The sequence below is a fragment of the Brachyhypopomus gauderio genome, chromosome 7 (assembly GCF_052324685.1).
Source record: "Brachyhypopomus gauderio isolate BG-103 chromosome 7, BGAUD_0.2, whole genome shotgun sequence".
NCBI classification, from domain to species: Eukaryota; Metazoa; Chordata; class Actinopteri; order Gymnotiformes; family Hypopomidae; genus Brachyhypopomus; species Brachyhypopomus gauderio.
This window is the reverse complement of record NC_135217.1, coordinates 24037829-24062488: the sequence shown is the minus strand read 5'-3', so window position 1 is coordinate 24062488 and position 24660 is coordinate 24037829. Positions and strand designations below refer to the sequence as shown.

The following is a 24660-nucleotide window of genomic DNA, read 5'->3' as shown; positions in this document are numbered from 1 at the left end:
CTGTGGGAGCAATATTATAATGTGTGACTGGATTTCTTGCAAACAGGCTCCATTTCTGCAGGGAATCCCCATTTTTTTGTTGTTGTTGAGAGGAAACAATATTTACAGTTCCACCCTGTAGTGTTGGGATGCTGGCCTTGATGTGAATGTTTCTTGACTTTGAAGAGCTTGACCTGTGCTAGCCCACGTCCAGACTGAGCAGAACAGAGCCTCACCTCAACATAACAGGAGCTGTCTGGGATCAGAGAAGAATCAGAGAGGAAAGCAACAGCAGGAGAGAGTGGTGCTTTTCTGTCTAGGACTTGCAAACCACTTATGTGCTGGATAAACAGATTTAATACAATTCTTGCCATTGCTTTTGAGGCACTGCGTGTACCTGTGTGTGTGTGTGTGTGTGTGTGTGTGTGTGTGTGTGTGTGTGTGTGTGTGTGTGTGTGTGTGTGTGTGTGTGTGTGTGTGTGTGTGTGTGTGTGTGTGTGTGTGTGTGTGTGTGTGTGTGTGTGTGTGTGTGTGTGTAACCAGTTCATGGCTGACCTGCAGGGCGTATCCTGTGGTGCATGGCCAGAGAGAGGTTCTTCCTGACTCCACCGGTGAAGGTTTGTTCTCAGCCGGCAGACCCTCTATGTATCAGACTTGTTCTCACTGCACGGAGGTCATTCACATGTCACATGATGTCCTATGTAAAGCTGTGTTCAGTCTCTGTGCGTTCAGTCTGCATGTATCCTGTGTCATGGTGGCTGTCGTGGAGAGCCCCAGTTTTGCCCCAGTTTCTCCCTAGTGCAACTCCAATCTCCAGACTACCAGGAGACAAACTCCAAGCGCATCGCCTTGCCGACCCCTCTGTCTGATGTCTCGTGGTGGGTGGGCTAGTAACTCTGATAATCACCCAATACATTCTGCTATGTGACACAAAAAAAAGTTAAGAGAAAACGTGTTAATAGTCCTGAGGGGAATTTTCTAAGGCATAATTCAACCGCCATACCCTCCACTTCTTCACTGTGACAAGTGGTCTGCTATCACTTATGGAAACATATGACCAAACATAATGTATATAATGCCTTTGGTGTGGTTATTTCCAATGTGGCTTGGGTTAGCATCTCTTCTAAGTCAAAAAACTACATACCCTGTTTTAATTGGAGGGCTGCTGTGTTCACACAGCAGTGTGTTATGTAGTTAATCTATCCACATACCTTGAGGATTTTATATTTAGCCTTCTGCTAAACTGTTGTTACTATTACTATGCTTTCAGATCTCTGCCGAAGTGCTATGTAAAGGGCGCCTGGCTTCTTCACAGTTTAGTCTGTCCTTAGTAGAACCTTAAAGAGATCTTCCCCTAACCAACCATGGACCACATGGTGACGTAAATGAAATAATGAACTAATGAAATAATGACCTAATGAACTGATGAACTAATACTTCAGAAGCGCTTTGTGTCCTTTATAGTGAGCCTTTCAAGTGCAAACATGACTTAAAATATAACCACTTCACTAGATGATAGTAAATAGTTTGACAGTATTTATTTATTTATTTTTTATTTAATAAATAGGGACCGAACAGTTGTCTGAGCATGCATCACTGTGTAAACAGAATTACAGTGGTGTTTCAGTTTTGTTGTCTTTCATTTCAACCAGATGGTACTTGGCAGAGTGTCATGCAGATGCAATTCATTTGTGATGATGAAAGGGATGTGGACATTACCATGGTAACAAAATAGCCTTTCTGCATTTATATTATTAGTCATTTTCTGGCAATTAGCATGGATACATTTTTTTATGAGCCTTATAGGTTTATAATGCAGTTTCCTCTGAATCTCCAGATGTACATGGAAGATCTGGATTTTCTTGTCCTGTCTTTGACATCAAGTTTTTCTGGAATACTTGTGGGTTTTCTGCTGCTTTCTTTGCAGAACTGTGTCAGCACTAACATTTTATCAAATAGTGCCATTTACAGATTTGATTGAAATTCATTGTACTGGGTTCACACACACACACGGGTTCACACACACACATGGGTACACACACACACACACACACACGGGTACACACACACACGTGATTCATAGATATCTATATCTATGTATACCCGTGTACACACACATGGGTTCATACACACATGGGTATACACAAACACACGGGGGTTCATACACACACGGGTACACGCACACACACACACGGGTCCCTCTTGTTCATCCATGGGTTCAGTCTTGTTCATTGTGTGCATGTTCATCAGAAACCCTCTGAAGAATGATCGTGGAATTCTGAAAGTGACGTGAGCGTTTCACTGGCACTGGAATACGACCTGCTCATCTCATGACAGTGTAGCTCAGGCCACAGCACACCGCAGGGACGCCGGAGGGCTGATCTGGACCAGAGCGTACACGGACCTCATTGTCCCGGCCCAGACGAGCGAGGACGGGACTCGGGTCGATGGGCCCAGATGGTCTGTTCATCTGCACAGCTCTGTTAGGTCAGGCTTCATCTCAGCCAGGTAATATGAGAATTCTGGGAAACCCCAGGAAACCCATGCTGAGTTGTTCAGCCAAATGATTTGACACTCAGTCTCTGCGCAGAGATTTTGCCCTGCAGCTTGGACCTGACCGTGATGCAGTGAACGTTCATGACGGGGTGACCAAGAGCAGTGATCTATCAGGATAATGATCTGGTTACAGGGTAGCGCTAATCCAGAGGAATTTATTTGCTCTGATTTTAGTATGCAATCATTTAGTGATTCATGTGAAAGGTGATTGAGTTGCCTGTTTGACCTGAGGGAAAGTGTATGTGTGGTTTCACCAGGGTCTGTAGTGTGTATGCATGATTTCACAGTGGTCTGTAGTGTGTCTGTGGTTTCAGCAGGGTCTCGTGTGTGTGTGTGTGTGTGTGTGTGTGTGTGTGTGTGTGTGTGTGTGTGTGTGTGTGTGTGTGCGGTTTCATGGGGTCTTGTGTGTGTGTGCGTGTGGTCTCTGCAGGCTCATCAAACAGGAGCTCATGCCCCACTTCTGGGCCCGCGATCGGTTTTCTTAACATTAGGGTTAGAACATCTTCCTCCAGGGCTGATGGATGCTCTCACGAAGGTGTCTCTCTCTCTCACGCATGCACACTCACACACACACACACACACACACACACGCACCCATCTGTGGTTCCTGCTGTCTCTGAGCCCCTGTATCTGGTGACATGGCTCAGTCCTGGTGTGTTCCTGGAAATTATTTTTCTGACCAAAAGGTTTGACTACTTCTCCACGTCTGCATTGTACTTAATCCAACATTTGTAGAGCAGAAATGTTTAACTCAACATTTTAAATGTAAATGAAAATGTGCCGTATTTTGTCAATTGTGATTTTTTTACACCACAATCAAAATTTGTCCCCCGCTTTTAACCCATCTGTGCAGTTAGAACACACACACACACACACACAAGTGATTACTAGGGGGCTGTGGATCACATGTGCCCAGAGCGGTGATCAGCCCTAGCCCGGCGCCCGGGGAGCAGTTGGGGTTAAGTGCCTTGCTCAAGGGCACCTCAGTCATGGCCTCAGGTCTGGGAATCGAACCCACGACCCTCCGGTCACAAGACCAGTTCCCTACCATCAGGCCATGACTGCCCTTTAAGTGTGCACATCACCAATCTACTGAAACAGAAGAGCATTTAAACTCAATCCACTTCTGTCATTTTGTTGCCTAAATTTGAACTTTGAAGTTTGTCACAATCCAGATATCATGATGAATTACTGAAATTCAAGTTTAAAATACTGTTTTCCCATTTAAAACCCTTTTGGACCATCTTTTGAACAATAGCACTAAATAAACTGAAATTGTTTTCTAAATTGAGCAGTGTTTTCTGAACCATTTTAAAAACGTACTAATTTCATGCTCTGATAGACTGTGGTCAGGATTTCCACAATGGAGGCTCAGTGGTCACACATTCACACTTTCTTCACAAGGTACGTCTAAAAGGGCCCTTTACTGTGGCTGCAGGGTGAATAACCCTATCACTGTTAAAGGGCCCTTTACTGTGGCTGCAGGGTGAATAACCCTATCGCTGTTAGAGGGTGTGGGCTCTTGCTGTTGTAACACGGGCCCCTGTCCAGAATGGTTCCTTTGATGCTGCTATGGTTATTTTTCTGGTTGACCGAGGTGAATCCTTTGATACGATCAGTAAACTACAGTTCATGCTTTCCATTTTGGTTGAGTCTGTATAAAGTCAAAGTTGAGTCCTGAAAACTATAACGTTTTCAACTTCTAAAGCATTGAATATACTGCAGTGTTGTCATAGGCTTTAAAACTTCATTAAGCGCTAAAAATCAGAGAGACAGATAAACACCAACAGAACAGTGCAGGTTCGCCCTGGTAAATGCAGTGCATCGTCAGGTTTTATGGGCTGTGTTGACAAGGTAATTTGTAATATTCAAGGTTTCAGCCTTGGGGGCAAAACAGTTTCTAAAGTTTCACCACAGTGTCCTCTAACAATGCACGGACAACAAAAGATGGCAATTACATCATGATTTATAGCGATGATGTCAACCGATAAATCAGGGTGATAAAGAAACTGCTGCCATAGAGTAATAATGAAATGTGAGGGGAACCCTGTGACATCAGCAGCGTCTGCAGTGGCCCTGTGACATCAGCAGCGTCTATAGTCTATGTCTCTATATACAGAAGCTCCTGGTGGATGAGAGATGAGTCATGGTCCCTTTTTAAGAAATGACTCCACCCACTACAGGTCCACTCTGACACATCAGTGGAAGGAACAGCAGGGATTTGCATGCCTGTTTCTGATCTGAATCTGAATCCTGGTGTTCAGGGCATTGGCCACAACTGTAACTCGTAGGGGCTCTGGGATGCCGTCAGTTGAACTATTATCTCTGTCCAGGAGAATGGAGGAGAGGACAACCTTCTGGTGAATAATGTGCACCATGGTGGCACCACATGTCAAATCATACATTCTCATGCTCTTTAATAGAGACCATTGTGATAAGCATCCGAGGTTCATTTGGTCTGGTGGGTTGATGGCCCGGTCTGCTCTACCTGTGGGGTGATGGCCCGGTCTGCTCTAGCTGTGAGGTGACGACTGCTGAGATAAAACTTCTCTATCATGGGTGCAAAAATCAATTAATCAGCACTGCTGTAAATTCTGCATATTGTGGTGTTTTCTTAACACATGTCCAAAGTCCCGTGTACCCCACAGAGACCGTCGTGGAGAGTCAACCCGGGCTTGTCTGGGCCTGCACTGCTCCCCTGGGTATAGGACCCACGCAGAACAGGCCCCTGGAAACCCAAAAGCAAACATTCCAGGGACAACATTAGCCTTGTGTGTGCTGAAGGTCTTCACACATCACCTCTGTTGGAACTTCTCTGCTCTGTTTGCTCATTGTAAATCATGGGTGGCACTTTTCCTTTAAGGTGAGAAATCTCGATGAGTCTCCATGAGTCTCTGGGGGCGGGGTAACTAAGGTTGGGGGTGGAGCTGTGGGAGCAGATAGCAATTTTAATGAACGCAAAGCGGCACCAGTTTTCATGGCTGTTTCGAAAATCACAGCAGTGCATGGCAACTTACTGATGGTGAGAAAAGAGTGTTTTAACAGTGCTTTTATCAACGCTGTGGACAGTGTGTAAGGTATGATTTATGAGGAGCCTTACTGCTGCAAACCTTTCCACCCCCACCACCCAGCCCCACCCACACCCAGCCCCACCCACACCCAGCCCCACCCACACCCAGCCCCACCCACACCCAGCCCTCACTGCTGCACTGTGTCTCAGGGCCACAGACACTAAGAGATTGGGATTAGGGGTTAGGACTAACCCTAACCCTAGAGAATGTGGGAAGTGACCACATAGCACCATGCTGCTGAGTTCTTCCCCGAAACCACCTGAGCCTCGGGGGCATTCCTGATGGGTTGTCTGAAGGGCTCTGGCCAACGTGCCATGCCCACACACTCATGGAGAGGCCGTGGTGTGTCTCGCCTGCGAAAGCCCATCTGAAACCAGCATTTACGATGATGTTTACCAAAGGCTCCGTGCTGAGCAATGGCACATGTGTTAACCGAGAGGGCTGTGTGGTTTATATTTTTATTTTGGAAGTGGGGCTGTCAGGGAGATGTTGTGAGTGATCAGAGAGGTGATGTTATACAGAGAGCAGTAGTTAACACTACATAAAATATATGCAGTGCTGGCCAAGACATGGTTTCGTTTTTAATTTCTTGTAAACGTTTTCTTTTCAGTCACCTGCCTTGTTTCAGTGGTTCCTGATTTATTTTCACACATCGCCGGGACTCTGAAGTACCAGATAACCTGATTTATTTGTAGTCCCTGCAGTTCTGTGTTGAGATGGTTCAAGAATTTTCTGGAGCTGTTTGACATGTTTTTGGATCGGAATGTAGTCCCACATACTTGTCTGTCCTCTACTGTCTCACTAAACAGTCCTGCTTCATTTCTAGAGCAAAAAAATATGGGAAAGGAAATGAACATCATGAGGCCAGCTGTAGTCAGACTGAGATGGCTCTGGGTGTAATGACCACACGTGTCCTCGGGGTGTAATGACCACACGTGTCCTCGGGGTGTAATGACCACACGTGTCCTCGGGGTGTAATGACCACGTGCGTGTCCTCGGGGTGTAATGACCACATGCGTGTCCTCGGTGTGTAATGACCACGCGCGTGTCCTCGGGGTGTAATGACCACGCGCGTGTCCTCGGGGTGTAATGACCACGCGCGTGTCCTCGGGGTGTAATGACCACGCGCATGTCCTCGGGGTGTAATGACCACACGCGTGTCCTCGGGGTGTAATGACCACGCGCATGTCCTCGGGGTGTAATGACCACGCGCATGTCCTCGGGGTGTAATGCTAATACACATGCTTGCTGTGTGAAGAATGCATGCATTCTTCTGAAAGCTTAATCCTAACGCTATTCTATCCTTATAACCCTATTCTAACCCTATTCTAACCCAGTAACCCTATTCTAACCCTAACCATGAAGCTTAAGCGTATGTGCAGATGTGCTTCACCACTGGCCTCCTTGCTCAGGGCGGATACTTGAAGCAGAGAGGTGAAGTGTTGTGGGGGGGGGTTTATGTTTTGCTGAAAAGCCCCTTTGTGGTGCTTTCGCTGTGGGAAGGTTCTCTACTGATGCTCGGATTTGCTCGGACTCTGAGAACAGGAGGACATTGCTTACTACTTGTCTCCAACTTTCGAGGCTGTTTGAGAGTCTCTGGTGCTGATGCAGCTTCAGCTCTTCTGGACTCCTTCTCCTCAGTGCTGGGAGACCACATTCTCCACATTCCCCTTCTCCCAAAGTAAGAAAAACCCGATTGGCATGGAGGAAAATTTGAGAGGAAGAAGTTACAATTGAGATCAGAGAGGAAGTTGAGCCTGTATAAGTCAACTAGGCCTGGGGGGCTGTTTCTCTAGGGTTAGGGTTAGTCGGCTTGGCCTGCGGGCCAGTCTTTCATCATTCATTACATTAGGGTTAGGGTTGGGGTCGTGACCCAGTGGCTCTTCTGACTGGGAGGCTGCTGTTGTCATTCAGATGAGCCCGTTTGTTGTTGCAGTGATGGGCATGTTGAATGGGCTCTGTGTGTGGGGTTGATGTTACGGACTACCCCATGATCAGGGTCATCCAGCCCTAATCCTAGCCCACTGAGTCGAGCTTTCTCCTCCAAACCATGGCCCACTAGCAGTGCTACTTTGACTGGTGAAGGCCCCTCACAATTTAGAGCTGCTAGGTCACAGACGCTACCAGTTTTAACCTTGTTTGAAGCACTGTTGGGACTGGCTTGTTAGTGGCTCATGGATTTGAGTGTTTGGTTAAATTGTAGTGGGGACTCGAGCTGTGTGTGGAAAGCTGAGAATGGAAATCACTCCGAGCTGACTCCTCCAAGCAAGGTCAAGGGTCACCATGCTTCTCACAGTTCTGCTGAGGTGCCCTGGCATTAGGTTCATGAGGTCATGAGTCCCATGACATGACCACAGAACTGTGATTGGAGGAGGGGTGTGGTGGGTGTGGTGATCATGCAAACACAGTACCTGATGCTGAAGCACCTTGAAGGAACACCTGGTCCAGTGTGTGCACCACTGCAAGGTCTCGTGCACCTCTGAGTATTTCCCCATTAATGAACAAGGATACTGTTTTCCAGATGTATCACTGTGAACTAACCAGACACACAGATCCACACACACACTGAAATCCCCACGTCCCTTGCACAGCCCCTTAATGTTAGGACTAACCCTAGTGTAAGGACTAACCCTAGCGTAAGGATTAACCCTTACCTTAGTATAATAACTAACCCTAGTGTAAGGACTAACCCTAGTAGAGACTGCCCCCAGGCCTAGCTGACTAACCCTAGAATCAGGACTAACCCTAGTGTAATGACTAACCTTAACCTTAATGTCAGGACTAATCCTAGTCTGAGGACTAACCCAAACCTTAATGTCAGGACTAACCCTAGTGTAAGGACTAACCCTAACCGTAGTGTAAGGGTAGCAGGGTGGAAGTCTGGAGCCAGCTGCCCTTGTTTTTGGTCCTGCTGTTGGGAGCAGGCTGGGTACACACACACACATACACACACACACAAGTGCTGCTGGTTGCTGAACCAGTGAGTGTAAGAGCTGGGTGGTCATTGATCTCCCATTTAGAAGTGTCTGTTCTCCTGCTTGGATTCGCCGTCTGCCTGACAGGGTGGGGTCACATGCCATGGCCCGATTTATCCCTTCCCTAATCATGAGCCAGTGCCTTTGAAAGAGTTCCCATCAGCCCCGTGCAGAGAGCCTGTCACAGCAGAGCTGAGGAGTCGGCCTGATTGCTTCTAACTCCATGCTTGGCCGTTTCAGCAGTGTGGATTTCTAAAATAAAATAGTTTTGATGAGTTGTGTGGTAGATTAATGAGGGTCACGTGTTCATGAAATCTCAACATACGACACCTGCTGTAAGAAGAGAATCCTTCTGAGGGCTGAATGTATTATTTCAGAGCATCATGGGTATTGGGTCATAGTGAAACAGCCGATTTCCAGCTGTGAATTTAATCTACTGTTGTAACTATCCTGTTTCATCAAGAATGTGAATTGTGGCAGAAAGGGTGGTCAACATCATTTATGGCCCAGTCAGGTTGAGTTGTGCTAATAGTAAAATAATAATTTACTGTCTAATAGAACTAAAAATAGACTTGTAGTTTAGTAATAATGACTGTGCTTCATGGTTTGGAGTGTAGCTGTAGCCGATCTTCTCCCACTGGCTTTTCTGTGGAACAGCACTGTCCAATTGTTGAAGCCCAAAGTGTCAGCCCTCTACTACACCTCTCTACTACACCTCTCTACTACACCTCTCTACTACACCTCTCTACTACAGCCCTCTACTACACCTCTCTACTGCAGCCCTCTACTACACCTCTCTACTGCAGCTCTCTACTACACCTCTCTACTGCAGCCCTCTACTACACCTCTCTACTGCAGCTCTCTACTACACCTCTCTACTGCAGCTCTCTACTACACCTCTCTACTGCAGCTCTCTACTACACCTCTCTACTGCACCTCTCTACTACACCTCTCTACTGCAGCTCTCTACTACACCTCTCTACTGCACCTCTCTACTACACCTCTCTACTGCAGCTCTCTACTACACCTCTCTACTGCAGCTCTCTACTACACCTCTCTACTACACCTCTCTACTACACCTCTCTACTACACCTCTCTACTGCACCTCTCTACTACACCTCTCTACTGCACCTCTCTACTACACCTCTCTACTGCAGCTCTCTACTACACCTCTCTACTACACCTCTCTACTACACCTCTCTACTACACCTCTCTACTGCACCTCTCTACTACACCTCTCTACTACACCTCTCTACTACACCTCTCTACTGCACCTCTCTACTACACCTCTCTACTGCAGCTCTCTACTACACCTCTCTACTGCAGCTCTCTACTGCACCTCTCTACTGCAGCTCTCTACTGCAGCTCTCTACTACACCTCTCTACTGCAGCTCTCTACTACACCTCTCTACTGCAGCTCTCTACTACACCTCTCTACTGCAGCTCTCTACTACACCTCTCTACTGCAGCTCTCTACTGCAGCTCTCTACTGCAGCTCTCTACTGCAGCTCTCTACTGCAGCTCTCTACTGCAGCCCTCTACTACACCTCTCTACTACACCTCTCTACTGCAGCTCTCTACTGCAGCCCTCTACTGCAGCCCTCTACTACACCTCTCTACTACAGCCCTCTACTACACCTCTCTACTACAGCCCTCTACTACACCTCTCTACTACAGCCCTCTACTACACCTCTCTACTGCAGCCCTCTACTACACCTCTCTACTGCAGCTCTCTACTGCAGCCCTCTACTACACCTCTCTACTACAGCCCTCTACTACACCTCTCTACTGCAGCCCTCTACTACACCTCTCTACTGCAGCCCTCTACTACAGCCCTCTACTACACCTCTCTACTACAGCCCTCTACTACACCTCTCTACTACAGCCCTCTACTACACCTCTCTACTACAGTCCTCTACTGCAGCCCTCTACTACAGCCCTCTACTACACCTCTCTACTACAGCCCTCTACTACACCTCTCTACTGCAGCCCTCTACTGCAGCCCTCTACTACACCTCTCTACTACAGCCCTCTACTACACCTCTCTACTACAGCCCTCTACTACACCTCTCTACTACACCTCTCTACTGCAGCCCTCTACTACACCTCTCTACTACAGCCCTCTACTACACCTCTCTTCAGCAGCCCTCTACTACACCTCTCTACTACATCCCTCTACTACACCTCTCTACTACAGCCCTCTACTACACCTCTCTACTACAGCCCTCTACTACACCTCTCTACTACAGCCCTCTACTACACCTCTCTACTACAGCCCTCTACTACAGCCCTCTACTACACCTCTCTACTGCAGCCCTCTACTGCAGCCCTCTACAACACCTCTCTACTGCAGCCCTCTACTGCAGCCCTCTACTGCAGCCCTCTACTACACCTCTCTACTGCAGCCCTCTACAACACCTCTCTACTGCAGCCCTCTACTACACCACTCTACTGCAGCCCTCTACTGCAGCCCTCTACTACAGCCCTCTACTGCAGCCCTCTACTGCAGCCCTCTACTACACCTCTCTACTTCAGCCCTCTACTACACCTCTCTACTGCAGCCCTCTACTACACCTCTCTACTACATCCCTCTACTACACCTCTCTACTGCAGCCCTCTACTACACCTCTCTACTGCAGCCCTCTACTACACCTCTCTACTGCAGCCCTCTACTACACCTCTCTACTACACCTCTCTACTGCACCTCTCTACTGCAGCCCTCTACTACAAACCTTCACTACAGCCCTTTACTACTATACCTGTCTACTGCAGACGTCTACTGCAGTAGTGTGTGCTTGGGTTTGGTCAAGAGACCCGTTTAAGGGATTCTCTCTGCATGGCCAGCCCACCTGCCATGTAAGAGAGAGATTCAATGATTCAAAATCATTTTACTAGAAGGAATCATTGGAAAATTGAGGCTGTCTTGGTTTTTTTGTGTGATTCAGTGTCATTACTTATGCACAGCTCATAATGGACACCTCATTTTTATAGAGTTTTTAACCTCAGTACAATAAAACACTGTGACTGTCTCATGGAGGTGAACCCAGCGGAGATCAAACTCCCACATCCTGAATGCAGCTGTTTGTGACTGTTAGCAGGCTGAGCGTGAGGGCGGGGGAGGCTGGTGCTCCACCCCCTTTTCCACAGGGGCCATTCTCATGCCATCCTGTTCAATCTTATGTTCATGGCTTCTTTTGTCCTTCTACTGTCTTTGTTTCTATGTGGACCCAATTAGCACTGTGACACGAGACAAGATATCAGCTCTAGTGTCCTTCAGGGTGTGGGGTTTACTGCCCACACCAGCCTTCAGAGACACAGTGCTGGCCTCGGTGCACACGGCACCCCAGCTTGAGAAGTGGACCAGATGAAAGAGAGAACCAGAACCTTCTGTGACAGACTGAAGAACTGCCTGCCATGACCCGTGTGTGCTTGTGATTCTGCTGGAGGACCTATTGTGCCCCATAACACTGCACTCCAGCAGCATCACAAGCATACAACGCTGTGGTAACACTGGAATAGGCCCCAACACTGTGGTAACGCTGGAATAGGCCCCAACGCTGTGGTAACGCTGGAATAGGCCCCAACGCTGTGGTAACGCTGGAATAGGCCCCAACGCTGTGGTAACGCTGGAATAGGCCCCAACGCTGTGGTAACGCTGGAATAGGCCCCAACGCTGTGGTAACGCTGGAATAGGCCCCAACGCTGTGGTAACGCTGGAATAGGCCCCAACGCTGTGGTAACGCTGGAATAGGCCCCAACACTGTGGTAACGCTGGAATAGGCCCCAACACTGTGGTAACACTGGAGTTTGCACCTGTTGGAGGACCATATGTGATCCCTCTCAGCCTCCTCACAGACGACCGCTCCCAAACGCTACAGCGTGGCTCTCATGCTGCAGTAAAACGGCACCTGGCAGGTTGTGAGCCTTGTGACTAGCACATCGGATTCTGATGTTGGTTCTTTGTCTTAGAAAAATGAGCTTTACCGTTAGTCTGCAACTGCATGAGTTTATCTCTTTTTATACTTGGTCAACCAAAACGCTTTTTTGGCCATTATGGAGTCATGTTGATGAGTTGGTCACAGTGACCTGGTCTTCTGCATTTATCTTATGGGCTTAATGGGCTTCTAGTGTTATAAAAACAGCATGCATCAATCAGTTTGATCTGTGTGAATGAAATTCTTTGTTATTGGATTGCTTCTCTTCACAAGTAAATGGGCGCACACACACACACACACACACACACACACACACACACACACACACACACACACACACACCATACACACACACACACACACACACACACACACACCCATACACACACCCACACACACACACACACACACACACACACACACACACAAAGGCTCTTAAAACACAGCAATTTCCAACTCAGCAGCTGCCGATATTCAGTCTGCGAGTGTGTGAGTGGCCCAGACACATGCTATTGTAACACAGGGTCATAATGCTCTTGTCCAACTGCCCCCATCATAAATAGGCAGGTGTGGGCACTCTAAAGGACTTCTCTGCACATACATTACTACAGTAACTACCTGCGTAAGGGAGGAGGTCTGAGACATCGGCATACTTGCCGTGCAGTTGCTTAGCGGTTGTGCGCTGAGCAGTAATTATTTCCTAGAGGAAGCAGAGACTGCATTAGTGTTTCCATGCACCATGCAGCAGATACCCAGAATGAGCCTTTAAAACGATCCCAGGCAGTCCGTTCTCCTGCCCTTGTGTTCCCTGTCCAACCTGCTCACAGCTGGGAGGGCCCTCCTCCCCGCCCCCTCCTGCCCTGCCCCATCCTGGGCCCGTCCTGTAATCAGTTTTATTTCAGTTGGCAGTAAGTGCTCTTCTGCCTTCTTTTCTTGACCACTCTAATAGCCCGAGGAGCACCCTAACCTCTCCCCCCCCTAACCACTCCAGTCTGCAGGGCCGGGCCTGGGCGGATTATAGAGTCACTCCTCTGCCTCCATGGTAGGACCCAGCTTGCTTAGACAGCGCATGCTTGTAAGGATTATATTCCTCTCAGCATTTAGGATGTCGCAGAGCAGATAGGGCCTCAGAGTTCTTGGGATTTACCCATTCTACCTTGTTCCCGCCTTTCACCTCGGGCCCTGAGAGGATTAGAGCGTGCTTCCGAGACACACAGCATTGTTCCTGTAGGAGACGGAGTCCCTTTCAGAGGCCTCGGGGGTTATTGTGGTGACCCAGCAACTCTGGCTAAAGACTTCCGACAGTCACAGGCACATCAGAGAATAAAGCCTTAGTTTCCTTAGTGAAATCAAAGCTGGCCTGGAGAGAGACGGAAGCTTTCTGGCCATCAGAAAACCTCATAACTCTGGCTTTGTTTCTGTGTTTGTTGAGTGGGCCAGTGTAAATGGTCCAAAATCCCTTAGAAAAAAACTCATACATTCACATACATTCAATATTAAGAATATTTATACTTTATTATTATTAATTTATTAGTACTATAAACTTCCATTTTCTTTAAAACATCATTAATATACAGATATGACTTATACGACCAACAGTAGCACTTAATTTTTTGGCCCTGAAGAGCCTTACTGCCATGGCGATGGGCCCCTCCCCCCATGGCGATGGGCCCTGCCCCCATGGCGATGGGCCCCGCCCCCATGGCGACCGTCCCTCCCCCATAGTGACCGGCCCTCCCCCCATGGTGACTGGCCCTCCTCTGGTGCATGTAACTCAGAGATGGGAAAATGCCCTCCAGCTGCTCCCATACTGTGATTAGATATGGTTCATTCTCTACATGTGATCTGAAGGGGCCCTAGTCTGTATCTGTTTTTCTCTTAAGGAATTGCATTTAAATTCGCATGTTCATTTTCAGCATTAATTAGTCGTTCTTATCCAGATTTAATTACAGAATTGCTTCGTCATCTACTTATAGGATGAGTCCAATATACTGTTGAACTACAATACTGCTAAATACAGGACTCATTGCTGATGCCTAGAAGATGAGTATGTGTCCTGCGCACACACACATACACGCTCACACAGATATACACACATCCACACACACACACACGCTCACACAAATATACACACATCCACACACACACACACGCTCACACAGATATACACACATCCACACACACACACACGCCTCTGCACACACGTGACCTTTTCCTCTTGGTTCATGTTAAAGTCGTGCTGTTCTTGCTCTGGGGCATTTATTCATTAGGACACAACACAGCTTCTTACTGTCCTGCTGGAACGTTTGCAGTGGTGTTGATTTCAGGCAAACCCAGTAAACGTGAAGATGAAATGTCCTTTCAGAATACAGTTTGTTTGTATTCTAATTAGCATTCAATTAGCATTTAAGAATGGCTAAATACTAGAGGTGCTAGGACCCCCTCGGGTTCTGATGACTGTTCTGTGTGTATGTGGTGTATGTCTCTGTGTGTGTATGTGTGTGTGTGAGAGAGAGAATGGTTAAATATAGCAGTCTGCTGACTTCAGGCATAATGGACCCCTGCAGAAAATCTAAGGTGCATGAATGTGTGAATGTTTAAGTAAACATTCAAAGAGTATCCTGGATGGGTGCCCTTGGGTTTGCCATGTGTGCATAATACCAGTCCCCACACACACACACACACACACACACACACACACACACACACACACACACACACACACACACACACTCACCTTGTTGGCTAACTGGTTGTTAAGTTCAGTCCTTGTTAACTGGTGAGGGTGATATTTGTATTGACTGTAACTATACCAGTTATACGAGGCTGATGAGGCTGTTTTCAGGCACTGACGTTACAGCACATGCAGATGACCTCTGATTGGCTGACGGTGAAGGTGGGGGGCTGATGTGTGATGGCTGGGGTGTTAGGGGGGTGTGGAGTGGGTGGGTAACTGTTTGGGAGCACAGTGATTCACGCCAGCATGTGCCTGTGTGGCTGGCTTAGGACATCCTCAGAATCTCAAGGTTTATTCCTGATTATACCAAGAGTGTGAGCTTCACACATACCTGCTGAAATGACCTTTAACCTTCTCCTTCAGTGCCTGTGCAGTTAAATGACCTTTAACCTTCTCCTTCAGTACCTATGCAGTTAAACAGTCCCTCTGCTGAATGAGCAGGAGGCTCTATTTTCAGACATCTATTTTCTATTTCTGAGCCTGCTTCAGTCTGGAATGTGTCCAACTCCCTCACGTGTCCAACTCCCTCACGTGTCCAACTCCCTCACGTGCCCAGCTCCCTCACGTGCCCAGCTCCCTCACGTGCCCAGCTCCCTCACGTGCCCAGCTCCCTCACGTGCCCAGCTCCCTCACGTGCCCAGCTCCCTCACGTGTCCAGCTCCCTCACGTGTCCAGCTCCCTCACGTGTCCAACTCCCTCACGTGTCCAACTCCCTCACGTGCCCAGCTCCCTCACGTGCCCAGCTCCCTCACGTGCCCAGCTCCCTCACGTGTCCAGCTCCCTCACGTGTCCAGCTCCCTCACGTGTCCAGCTCCCTCACGTGTCCCACTCCCTCATGTGAATCCCCCCCACCACGTGCACTGCTCGTCACGTGCCCGGATCCCTCACGTGCCCGGATCCCTCACGTGCCCCACCGCCTCACGTGCCCTGCTCCCTCACGTGCCCTGCTCCCTCACGTGCCCTGCTCCCTCACGTGCCCTGCTCCCTCACGTGCCCGCTACCTCACGTGCCCCGCCACCTCACGTGACCTGCTCCCTCACGTGACCTGCTCCCTAACATGCATGTTTTGTGCTGGAGGGTAAGTGGATTGATGGTCTATGGCAGGCGTACTCAACTAAATTTGTCCGCGGTCCAATTTTGGCAGATACCTGTGACCCGAGGTCCGGTGCGGGCGGGGGTGGCGAACGTAAGTTGTTGAGCGGGGGTGGGGGTGGGGGGATGTGGCGAACGTAAATTGTTGAGCGCGGGGGGGGGGGGGGGGGGGGGGGTGATGTTGGCGGCGAACGTAAGTTGTTGTGAGCGGTGGTGGCGAACGTAACACTCGTGACGGAGTATTTTTTTCAATAGCCCTGAAATAAATGCTACGGTTTTGTTTTGGTCCGTATCCAGTTAATCAGGAATGAGATTGGGTCCGGACAGGACTGCGTTCGGGTCCGGATCCGGACCGCGGTCCGCCAGTTGAGTACCCCTGGTCTATGGTGATTGGCCTAACAGGACCCTTAGCCTAACAGGACCCTTAGCCTAACAGGACCCTTAGCCTAACAGGACCCTTAGCCTAACAGGACCCTTAGCAGCCTTGGCTATAATGATCTCACACCTTCCTCAGATATCCTGGATGTCCTGCAGTGGAGAGGTGAGCTTCAGGCTGTCCCTGACAAAATGTGAAGGTGAACTTACACTTCCTTATAGTGTTAGGAAATGATCGGCAATGGAAACAACCATAAATGTGACTGTGTGGTGTGTGTGTGTGTGTGTGTGTGTGTATGTGTCTGCGAATAGGTGTTGCAGTAAGCCAGGCCCACAGTGTACCGCCTGGTTCATAATTGAGATGGGAATGTTTCTTTACACCACTCCTGTCTACATATGCAGGACAGTAGAGCGGGGGGGATGAGACCTCTGTTCCCAAGCGTATCCTGATGAAACTGCGGGGGGTTAAAGTTCTGCCCCCTCCCCACATTTACCAATGTGATGGATTGTTAAAAGCAGGAATGTAGCCGAGAGAGTCTAAAGATTTATCACGTTGAGGTGAGAACTATGCAGATATAACAGCTCTGTGCAAACAGCAGCATTCTGTTCTCCATTAATCGACACCCTGGCTGTGTGCCTTCAGAGGGCAAAGACTTCAGCACCTTACAACTGAATAGGGACACATTACTACCTGTGTGTGTGTGTGTGTGTGTGTGTGTGTGTGTGTGTGTGTGTGTGTGTGTGTGTGTGTGTAGTCTTCACGATGGGAACTGTAGATTTCTTTTAGGCTCCTATGAGTTCGCAATGGTAACATAACCGGTCAGGAGGCACACCCACTCGCTCCCCCCTTCTCTCTCTCTCTCTCTCTCTCTCTCTCTCTCTCTCTCTAACTCTCTCACTTTCTCACTCTCTCCCTCCCTCTGTCTCTCTCTCCCACTCACGCGTGCACACACACACTTACTCCTCCCCTCCCCTCTTCAGCCCTCCTTCTCTCTACTCCCCCTCCCTCTCTCTCTCTCTCTCTCTCTCTCTCACTCTCTCTCTCTGTGTAAATCTCAGGTTACGGTGGCTGGAGTTTGCAGACATCTCCGCTAGTGTCCCCCACCCCCCCACGTCCCTCCCCCTCTCCCCTCATGTCCTTGTCCCTGCCTCCAGCCGGGGAAGAGCCTCCCCGTGTCCTCTCTGATTGGACCGGATAGTTTGTCTTGACACGGCTCGATCTCCAAGTGCCGGAGGACGTGTTTCAACAGATGGTCGGGGTTAGAGAGTGTCATCACACCGGAGCAAGGATTAGAGGAGTGAGGTTGTCCTCCAGGAGCTGTGTGGTCCCGCGTGTGACACCCGGCTTCTCCAGAGCGCCAGGAAAGCGGGACTCTCTCTCCCTCCTGCTTACGCGCACTGCTGCACGCCTGTGGATCAGGTACACAACGTCCGTTAACTCCTCTGTGTCCTCTCTGCTTAGAGATGTAAATGCTCTGGACAGTTTGGAGGGTTTAGCTCTTTGTGTTCAGATCTGTGTGATTATCTCAGCTTTGGGAAGCGTACCGCCAGTTTAGTTGTTTAGGACCTTTCACTACTGCATACACGTTCTTTCTCTCTCTCTCTCTCTCTCTCTCTCTCTCTCTCTCTTTCTGGCTCTCTTTCTCTCTTTCTATCTCTCCCTGTCTCTCCCTGTGGGAAATTTGTGTCTGTGCTGTATTTACTCAGTTTGACACTTGTGGGGTGACTGTATGAAAAGTGTCTTCTCAGAGACGGGATCTCCTAACTCCCAATTCATTTTTTTTATGTAGTCATTGGAAGATGATTATGCACATTCCATGAATACTGCACCACTGAGTAACAAGCTGAACGTGCTGCTAGCGTTGTCGCAGTTCTGAACTGGAAGAATGCCTCCAGCAGGACCACCGGGGCGCCACTCGCAGAACTCTGCGTTCCTGTGTGAGGTGTGTGACACAAGGTCATGTCACACGGCTTCACACACTCAGGGCTGCTGAGCTGTGTGCTTTCAGATCCCTCCGTTAGCAGCTGGGGCCCTTTTCATGAGTGTGTGTGTGTGTGTGTGTGTGTGTGTGTGTATGGGGGTAAAGAATTCACAGCCCTATTCAGTTCTTTAGCTGGTGAGGGTGTGGACACTGGTGTGAGATGTGATTTTGTCATGGTAGAACTGCTGTGTGTGTGTGTGTGTGTGTGTGTGTGTGTGTGTGTGTGTGTGTGTGTGTGTGTGTGTGTGTGGCACGGTGGCCATGGGCAGGGCGGCAGGCGTTAGGGCTCTGGGCAGGTGTACGGCCGAGAGCTGTTCATCATCAGAATCTCCATCTCGTATGTATGGCTAACTGGCCCTGGCAAACATGCCAATACAAACTAGAGATGGTTAACCTGTGATGACTTTGACCCAGTGACGTGTGTGTCTTCATAGTGTGTGTACATGTGTACTAGTGTGTGTGTGTGTGTGTGTACAGATATTGCTGCTGTAGCCGTGGACACACTTTAGGTCTGTCTGTAACTCGTAAATCTCCAGATTTCAGGAAAGTCATTTTTGCTCCAATAAATTAAAATGCAAAACTGACCAAACGTTGGGCTGGGAATGTGGATGGAGCAGGAATATGCAGTACTCAGTACTCTGTGTGTTTCAGTACTCTGAGTACTTCAGTACTCAAGCTGATAGTGAGACATGAGACAACATCAGCCCCCTGTGTGAAGCAGGATGATATGTGCTCTTGGAAACCTGTTCTCAATATTATAGAGGGACCTGTTATCAATACAGTAGAGGAACCTGTTATCAATACAGTAGAGCAACCTGTTATCAATACAGTAGAGGTTTAGGCAATGAAGATTCAGGAGCCTGTATTGAACCATATTGATCCTGTATTGATGTTGATTTGTGAGCATAGAAAAACTTTGGATCAGTTTTTTTCTTTGTCAGGAAAAGGGTGCTCTGAACAGGCAGTCAGTCCAACACTAGACTCCTAGCACACCGGGGCTGAAGTCACTCCTAGCACACCGGGGCTGAAGTCAGATTCCTTCCAATTAGATTGAATATAAAACAAAATCATATGAATATAAAAACAGTCAGAAAACCAAACCAAATTCATTTGTCCAGAGGCAGGTTCATTCACATTGATTTGTCCCCCCACCCCCTTGAATGAACTACAAGACAGATTTAAAACCAAACCAAGAAGACGCAGGACAGGAGACATGTGTTCTATTATCCCAGGCTGTGTTCTATTGTCCCAGGTGTCTCTGTCCCTTCATAAGAATGGGTTCTGTGCTCAGTACTTGAACCCTGTCACCAGCCGAATGAGGGCTGAGGTCTCTGCATCTCCATCTGTTCTGTGTGAACAGGGCCTGCAGAAGCTGCTGTCTGGCTGCTGTTAGTCTGGGCAGTGCCAGGGTCAACACTGTTCCTGGAGTCGTGTAGTGACCAGGAAGGTTTGGCTGAAGATCTCACTGTGAGAGTGAGAGACCTACATTTACATTACATGCTGTCTGCCTCTGTGTGTGTGTGTGTGTGTGTGTGTGTGTGTGTGTGTGTGTGTGTGTGTGTGTGTGTGTGTGTGTGTGTGTGTGTGTGTGTGTGTGTGCCTCTGTGTGTGCCTGTGTGTGTGTGCGTGTGTGTGTGTGTGTATGCCTCTGCGCTTGCCCCTGTTCGCGTGTGTGTGCGTCTGTGTGTCGGCGTGTGTGCCCCTGTGCGTGTGTGCCCCTGTGCGTGTGTGCCCCTGTGCGTGTGTGCCCCTGTGTGCGTGTGCCCCTGTGCGTCTGTGTGTGTGTGTGCGCGCCCCTGTGCGTCTGTGTGTGTGTGCGCGCCCCTGTGCGTCTGTGTGTGTGTGTGCCCCTGTGTGTATATGTGTGTGCCCCTGTGCGCGTGTGTGTGCCCCTGTGCCCCTGTGTGTGTGTGTGTGTGTGTGTGTGTGCGCCCCTGTGCGTGCGTGTGTGTGTGCGCCCCTGTGCGTGCGTGTGTGTGCGCGCCCCTGTGCGTGCGTGTGTGTGTGTGCCCCTGAGCGTTTGTGTGTGTGTGTGTTTGTGTGTGTGTGTGCCCCTGGGCGTGTGTGTGTGTGTGTGTGTGTGTGTGTGTGTGTGTGTGTGTGTGTGTGTGTGTGTGTGCCCCTGGGCGTGTGTGTGTGTGTGTGTGTGTGTGTGTGCTAGGAGGGGGTTGGTCTGAGGTGGAGGGTTCAGAGGAGTGTGTAGTCTGTTATTCTCCGCAGACTTGGACACGTGTTTTACCTCCACTGGCCCCTTCTGTCCTGAACTCCTGTAGCGCTGCTGCTTGTCTCTCTGTCTCTCTCACTCTGTCTGTGTCCCACCAGCTAGTGGAAAAGTTCTGTGTTCCCTAAGCAGTTTCATACATGCGCTGTCATTCTGCCAAGCAAGAAAAACCTACCAGTCATTTAATGTCCAGACATGGTACAAAAGAGTTGATGTGTTTTAGATGTGTGTTTTACTGATTTCATGTCAGTTTAACAACTTGTCTTGCTATGAACTAATTTAGGGCTTATAAGTAGTAAGCTGATTCTGTGTCAGTGAGAGAGAGCTCCCTCTACCAGGAGAAGGAAGGTTAAAAATAAACTAACAGGTTTATAATAAACCTTTGTCACTGCTCTCACTCACTCAGTGTTCCCCTCTGTATCTGGATCATTTATATATCTTATATCAGTTATACATTAGTTATACATAAAAATCACATCATTGGCTACTGTGTATAAGCTGCATTCACAAAAAAACTCTATTTCAAAAGTCAAGTCACGTCAAATGTATTTATATGGCACTTTTTACAACACATCACAAAGCAGCTTTACAAGCGCATGGGTCCAGATCTGTAATGAGCAAGCCAGGAGCGACAGTGGCAAGGAAAAACTCCCCAGGCAGGGATTAGGAAGAAACCTTGGGAGGACCAAGACTCAAAGAAAACCCATCCTCCATTGAGCAGCCCAGCTAATAGAAGTCCATATTTCTAGTCCAAGCAGTCACGGTTCCTCCAATGTGGATGTTGGGCCTCAGGTATTCGGCATCAGCGCAAATCCACTGGTAAGCCAGACCATCATTTAGGGGATTTTATGGAATTGTCTTTGTAGGAGCATGTAAACAGAATACAAAATACAGGTGAACATCAATTTAGACATCCATATATATAGCACACTGTACTGATTAGCATGTGGCTCCGGTAGGCTTATCTATAGCAGCATAACTAAAGAGACGTGGAGGTGACCACAGACATGAGGGCTCACTGAGACATTACTTTACACCCAAATCCTCATCACAACTAGAGTGAACACATGACATGACTGGATGAGCGCATCGACATCTCAGATCACCAGAAGATGTGATGACTGGAGGCCCATGAGCTCCTCACCTTCATATGTAGTACATTAACAGAAGGCTTGATTAAATAGATGAGTCTTAAGTCTGTGAGGTCTGTGAGTATAAGAAAAGAAATGTGTCCTTTATCAGAGGATATTAAGAGATCATTAACTACTTTAGACAATGTGGTTTGGGTGCTGTGGTGGGGTCTAAATCCAGATTGAAATAACTCAAGGACTGTGCAAAAAGAGTTGCAAAGAAACTACTTTCTCTAGAACTTTGGAAATGAAGGACAGATTGGAGACCCGAGGGTGTTTTGGGGGGGGGGGGGGGGGGGGGGGGGGGGCGATGGCCTGGAGGAGGGGCCTGATGGCACAGAGGAGGGGTAGATAGCCCAGAGGAGGGGCCTGATGGCCTGGAGGAGGGGCCTGAGCCCCCCCACCCCTACAGCTTGGAAAAGCTCATGAATGAGGACAAATTCTGCAGATACACACCTTCTCTCTCTCTCTCTCTCTCTCTCTCTCTCTCTCTCTCTCTCTCTCTCTCTCTCTCTCTCTCTCACACATATCACCCACTGCTCCAGTGTGGGGAACAAGCAGGGGAAAAATGGCAGGATGGAGAATGTTAGGGTAGGGTGTTGGAATGGGGGGGGGGGGGGGGGGGGGTGTTGGAATGGGGGTGTGTGTGTGTGTGTGGGGGGGGCTCCTGGAGCTCCACATCATGTGTTGATGTCATTATTGTTTTGTGTACACAGCTGTGGTAAACATGGACACCGCTACACTAAACATGTTCACCAGTCGTGCGCTCCAGTAAGAGGGCTCAGGGGCCAGAGAGGGTGCTGGACATACCAAGCTGAACACAATTACATGTGACTTGATTACACCCTTAGAGGAAGGAAGCCACACTCGTTCCTGACGCTTGTGGTGGGAAGGAGAGCAAGTCTTGGTACAAATTACAGGCTGTATATATATATATGTGTGTGTGTGTGTGTGTGTGTTTGGGGGGTTGCCTGTGTGTGTCTTTCCTTTTTGTTTTTCGGCTTTCTCCCTCTCTCTCAATTGCACTACTGTTTATACACATATACACGGCTGTTGTCATGTGCACGGTTGTCATACACACAGAGGATTCACAAGCAGGCTGCATGGCGTTTTTATATATTTACTTGCTGTTACAGTTGTGGTGCATGGACCCCTGTTCACTACACTGGGGCTTTCTGGTGTGCTCCAGAGCTCCTGTCTGCACATGCTCCACATTCTGGAAGTGTAGCATTTCACGGCAAGGCAGAGCTGCCATAACTGAGTGCTCCACCCCCCACCCCCCAACACCCAGACACTCTGTGGAATTCCTGCTCCAGAATTCCTGCTCCAGAATTCCTGCTCCAGAATGTTCCTGAGAGTGTTTGCCTTGTTCTACTGTTCAGTTAGAGTGTATAAGCCCAGCCTGCCTGTGGAGAGCAGCTACAGTGTATAAGCCACATGTTTGTGCTGTGCTCCCGCTCACACGGTTACCTGCTGACGTGCAGATCTGTGATGTCGACTGTGATGGCCTTTTGCAGTAGGTTGTACTTACGGATTTGTTCAGTTTGCTTATCTTGACTGAGGTGGGTCGGTGCCGTTGCTCTGTTGTAGATGCAGTGAAGAGTTTTGGCATCTCGGCTGTAGCCACTCTCAGCAGTTGCCTGTTTCAGTGCTCAGGTGTGGCCTTTATTTTTGGGTTGACCGTGGTTTTCGATGGCCCAACCTCATAACACTGATTTGTTTTGAAATGGTGCTGAACATTGTGAGCTATGTCACACTTGTCTCAGGCGTTTGTGCTCTTGAGAGCTTTGGGTGGGTTGTTTTTAACTGATTTAAATGTAGAACAGAGCTTGGTGTAACACCAACAAACCACATGTGTCACACGAGGGAATAATGTATTAGCAAGATCAACATCCTGTTGCTACTATTATGAGCAGGCAGTCTTTAACTGAAGGGAGGGGTCATGAAAGTAAGCATTAAGCATTAATCATTAAGCATTTCCTGATCTTCGTGGCCCATTGTGCCTGTAATCCCCCAACACACACACACACACACACACACACACACACACACACACACACACACACACACACACACACACACACACACACACACACACCCACTTGGAGCAGCGAGATCTGTGCTGCTCACACAGGAATGCCCTCAGTCCCTCTATTCATGTGGTACACAGAAAACACACTTTATTTACACAGTGAGGACAGTTATCTCAGTGGAAACTCACTGAAGATATTTAGACATTTTCCCTTTTTTCGCCATTGTAATGATGTATATTTGCACACTTTTGATATAATGTGGCATAAGGGAGACTCAGAAGAGAATGGTGCGTGAAAAGGTTTCATTTGGCAACCCATGATGTGGTAGAAGGAGAGCATGCGCTGAAAGGGACGGAGGAAGAAGACGTTCGAGGTCAGACGCGCCGTTCGAGGTCAGACGCGCCGTTCGAGGTCAGACGCGTTGTTGGAGGTCAGAGGCGCCGTTTGAGACGCAGACTTTACACTGACGACTGACGAAATGTTGAGTTGATCTTGAAGCTGTTGCCAGTTTGCCCCTGTGTGGGTCTTGTGCTGTGGGGACTGAATGTCAGGTAGTTATGTTCCATCTTATTTT

General features: G+C 48.6%; 1 protein-coding gene across 3 annotated transcripts in view; it reads left to right on the top strand.

Annotated features, from left to right (window-relative positions):
- The window catches only part of sulf1 (sulfatase 1), a 68964-nt gene that overhangs the window by 15275 nt on the left and 29029 nt on the right, over nucleotides 1-24660 (top strand). The window contains exon 1 of one of the 3 annotated variants that reach the window (XM_077012775.1): nucleotides 17829-18140. The exons of 1 other annotated variant lie outside the window; for it this stretch is intronic. In XM_077012775.1, coding sequence (XP_076868890.1) covers nucleotides 17971-18140 — 170 coding nt within the window. In that variant the 5' untranslated portion in view covers nucleotides 17829-17970. Of the gene's footprint in view, nucleotides 1-17828; nucleotides 18141-24660 lie in introns of those variants that run through there. One more of the 3 variants, XM_077012778.1, reaches the window with a different exon arrangement.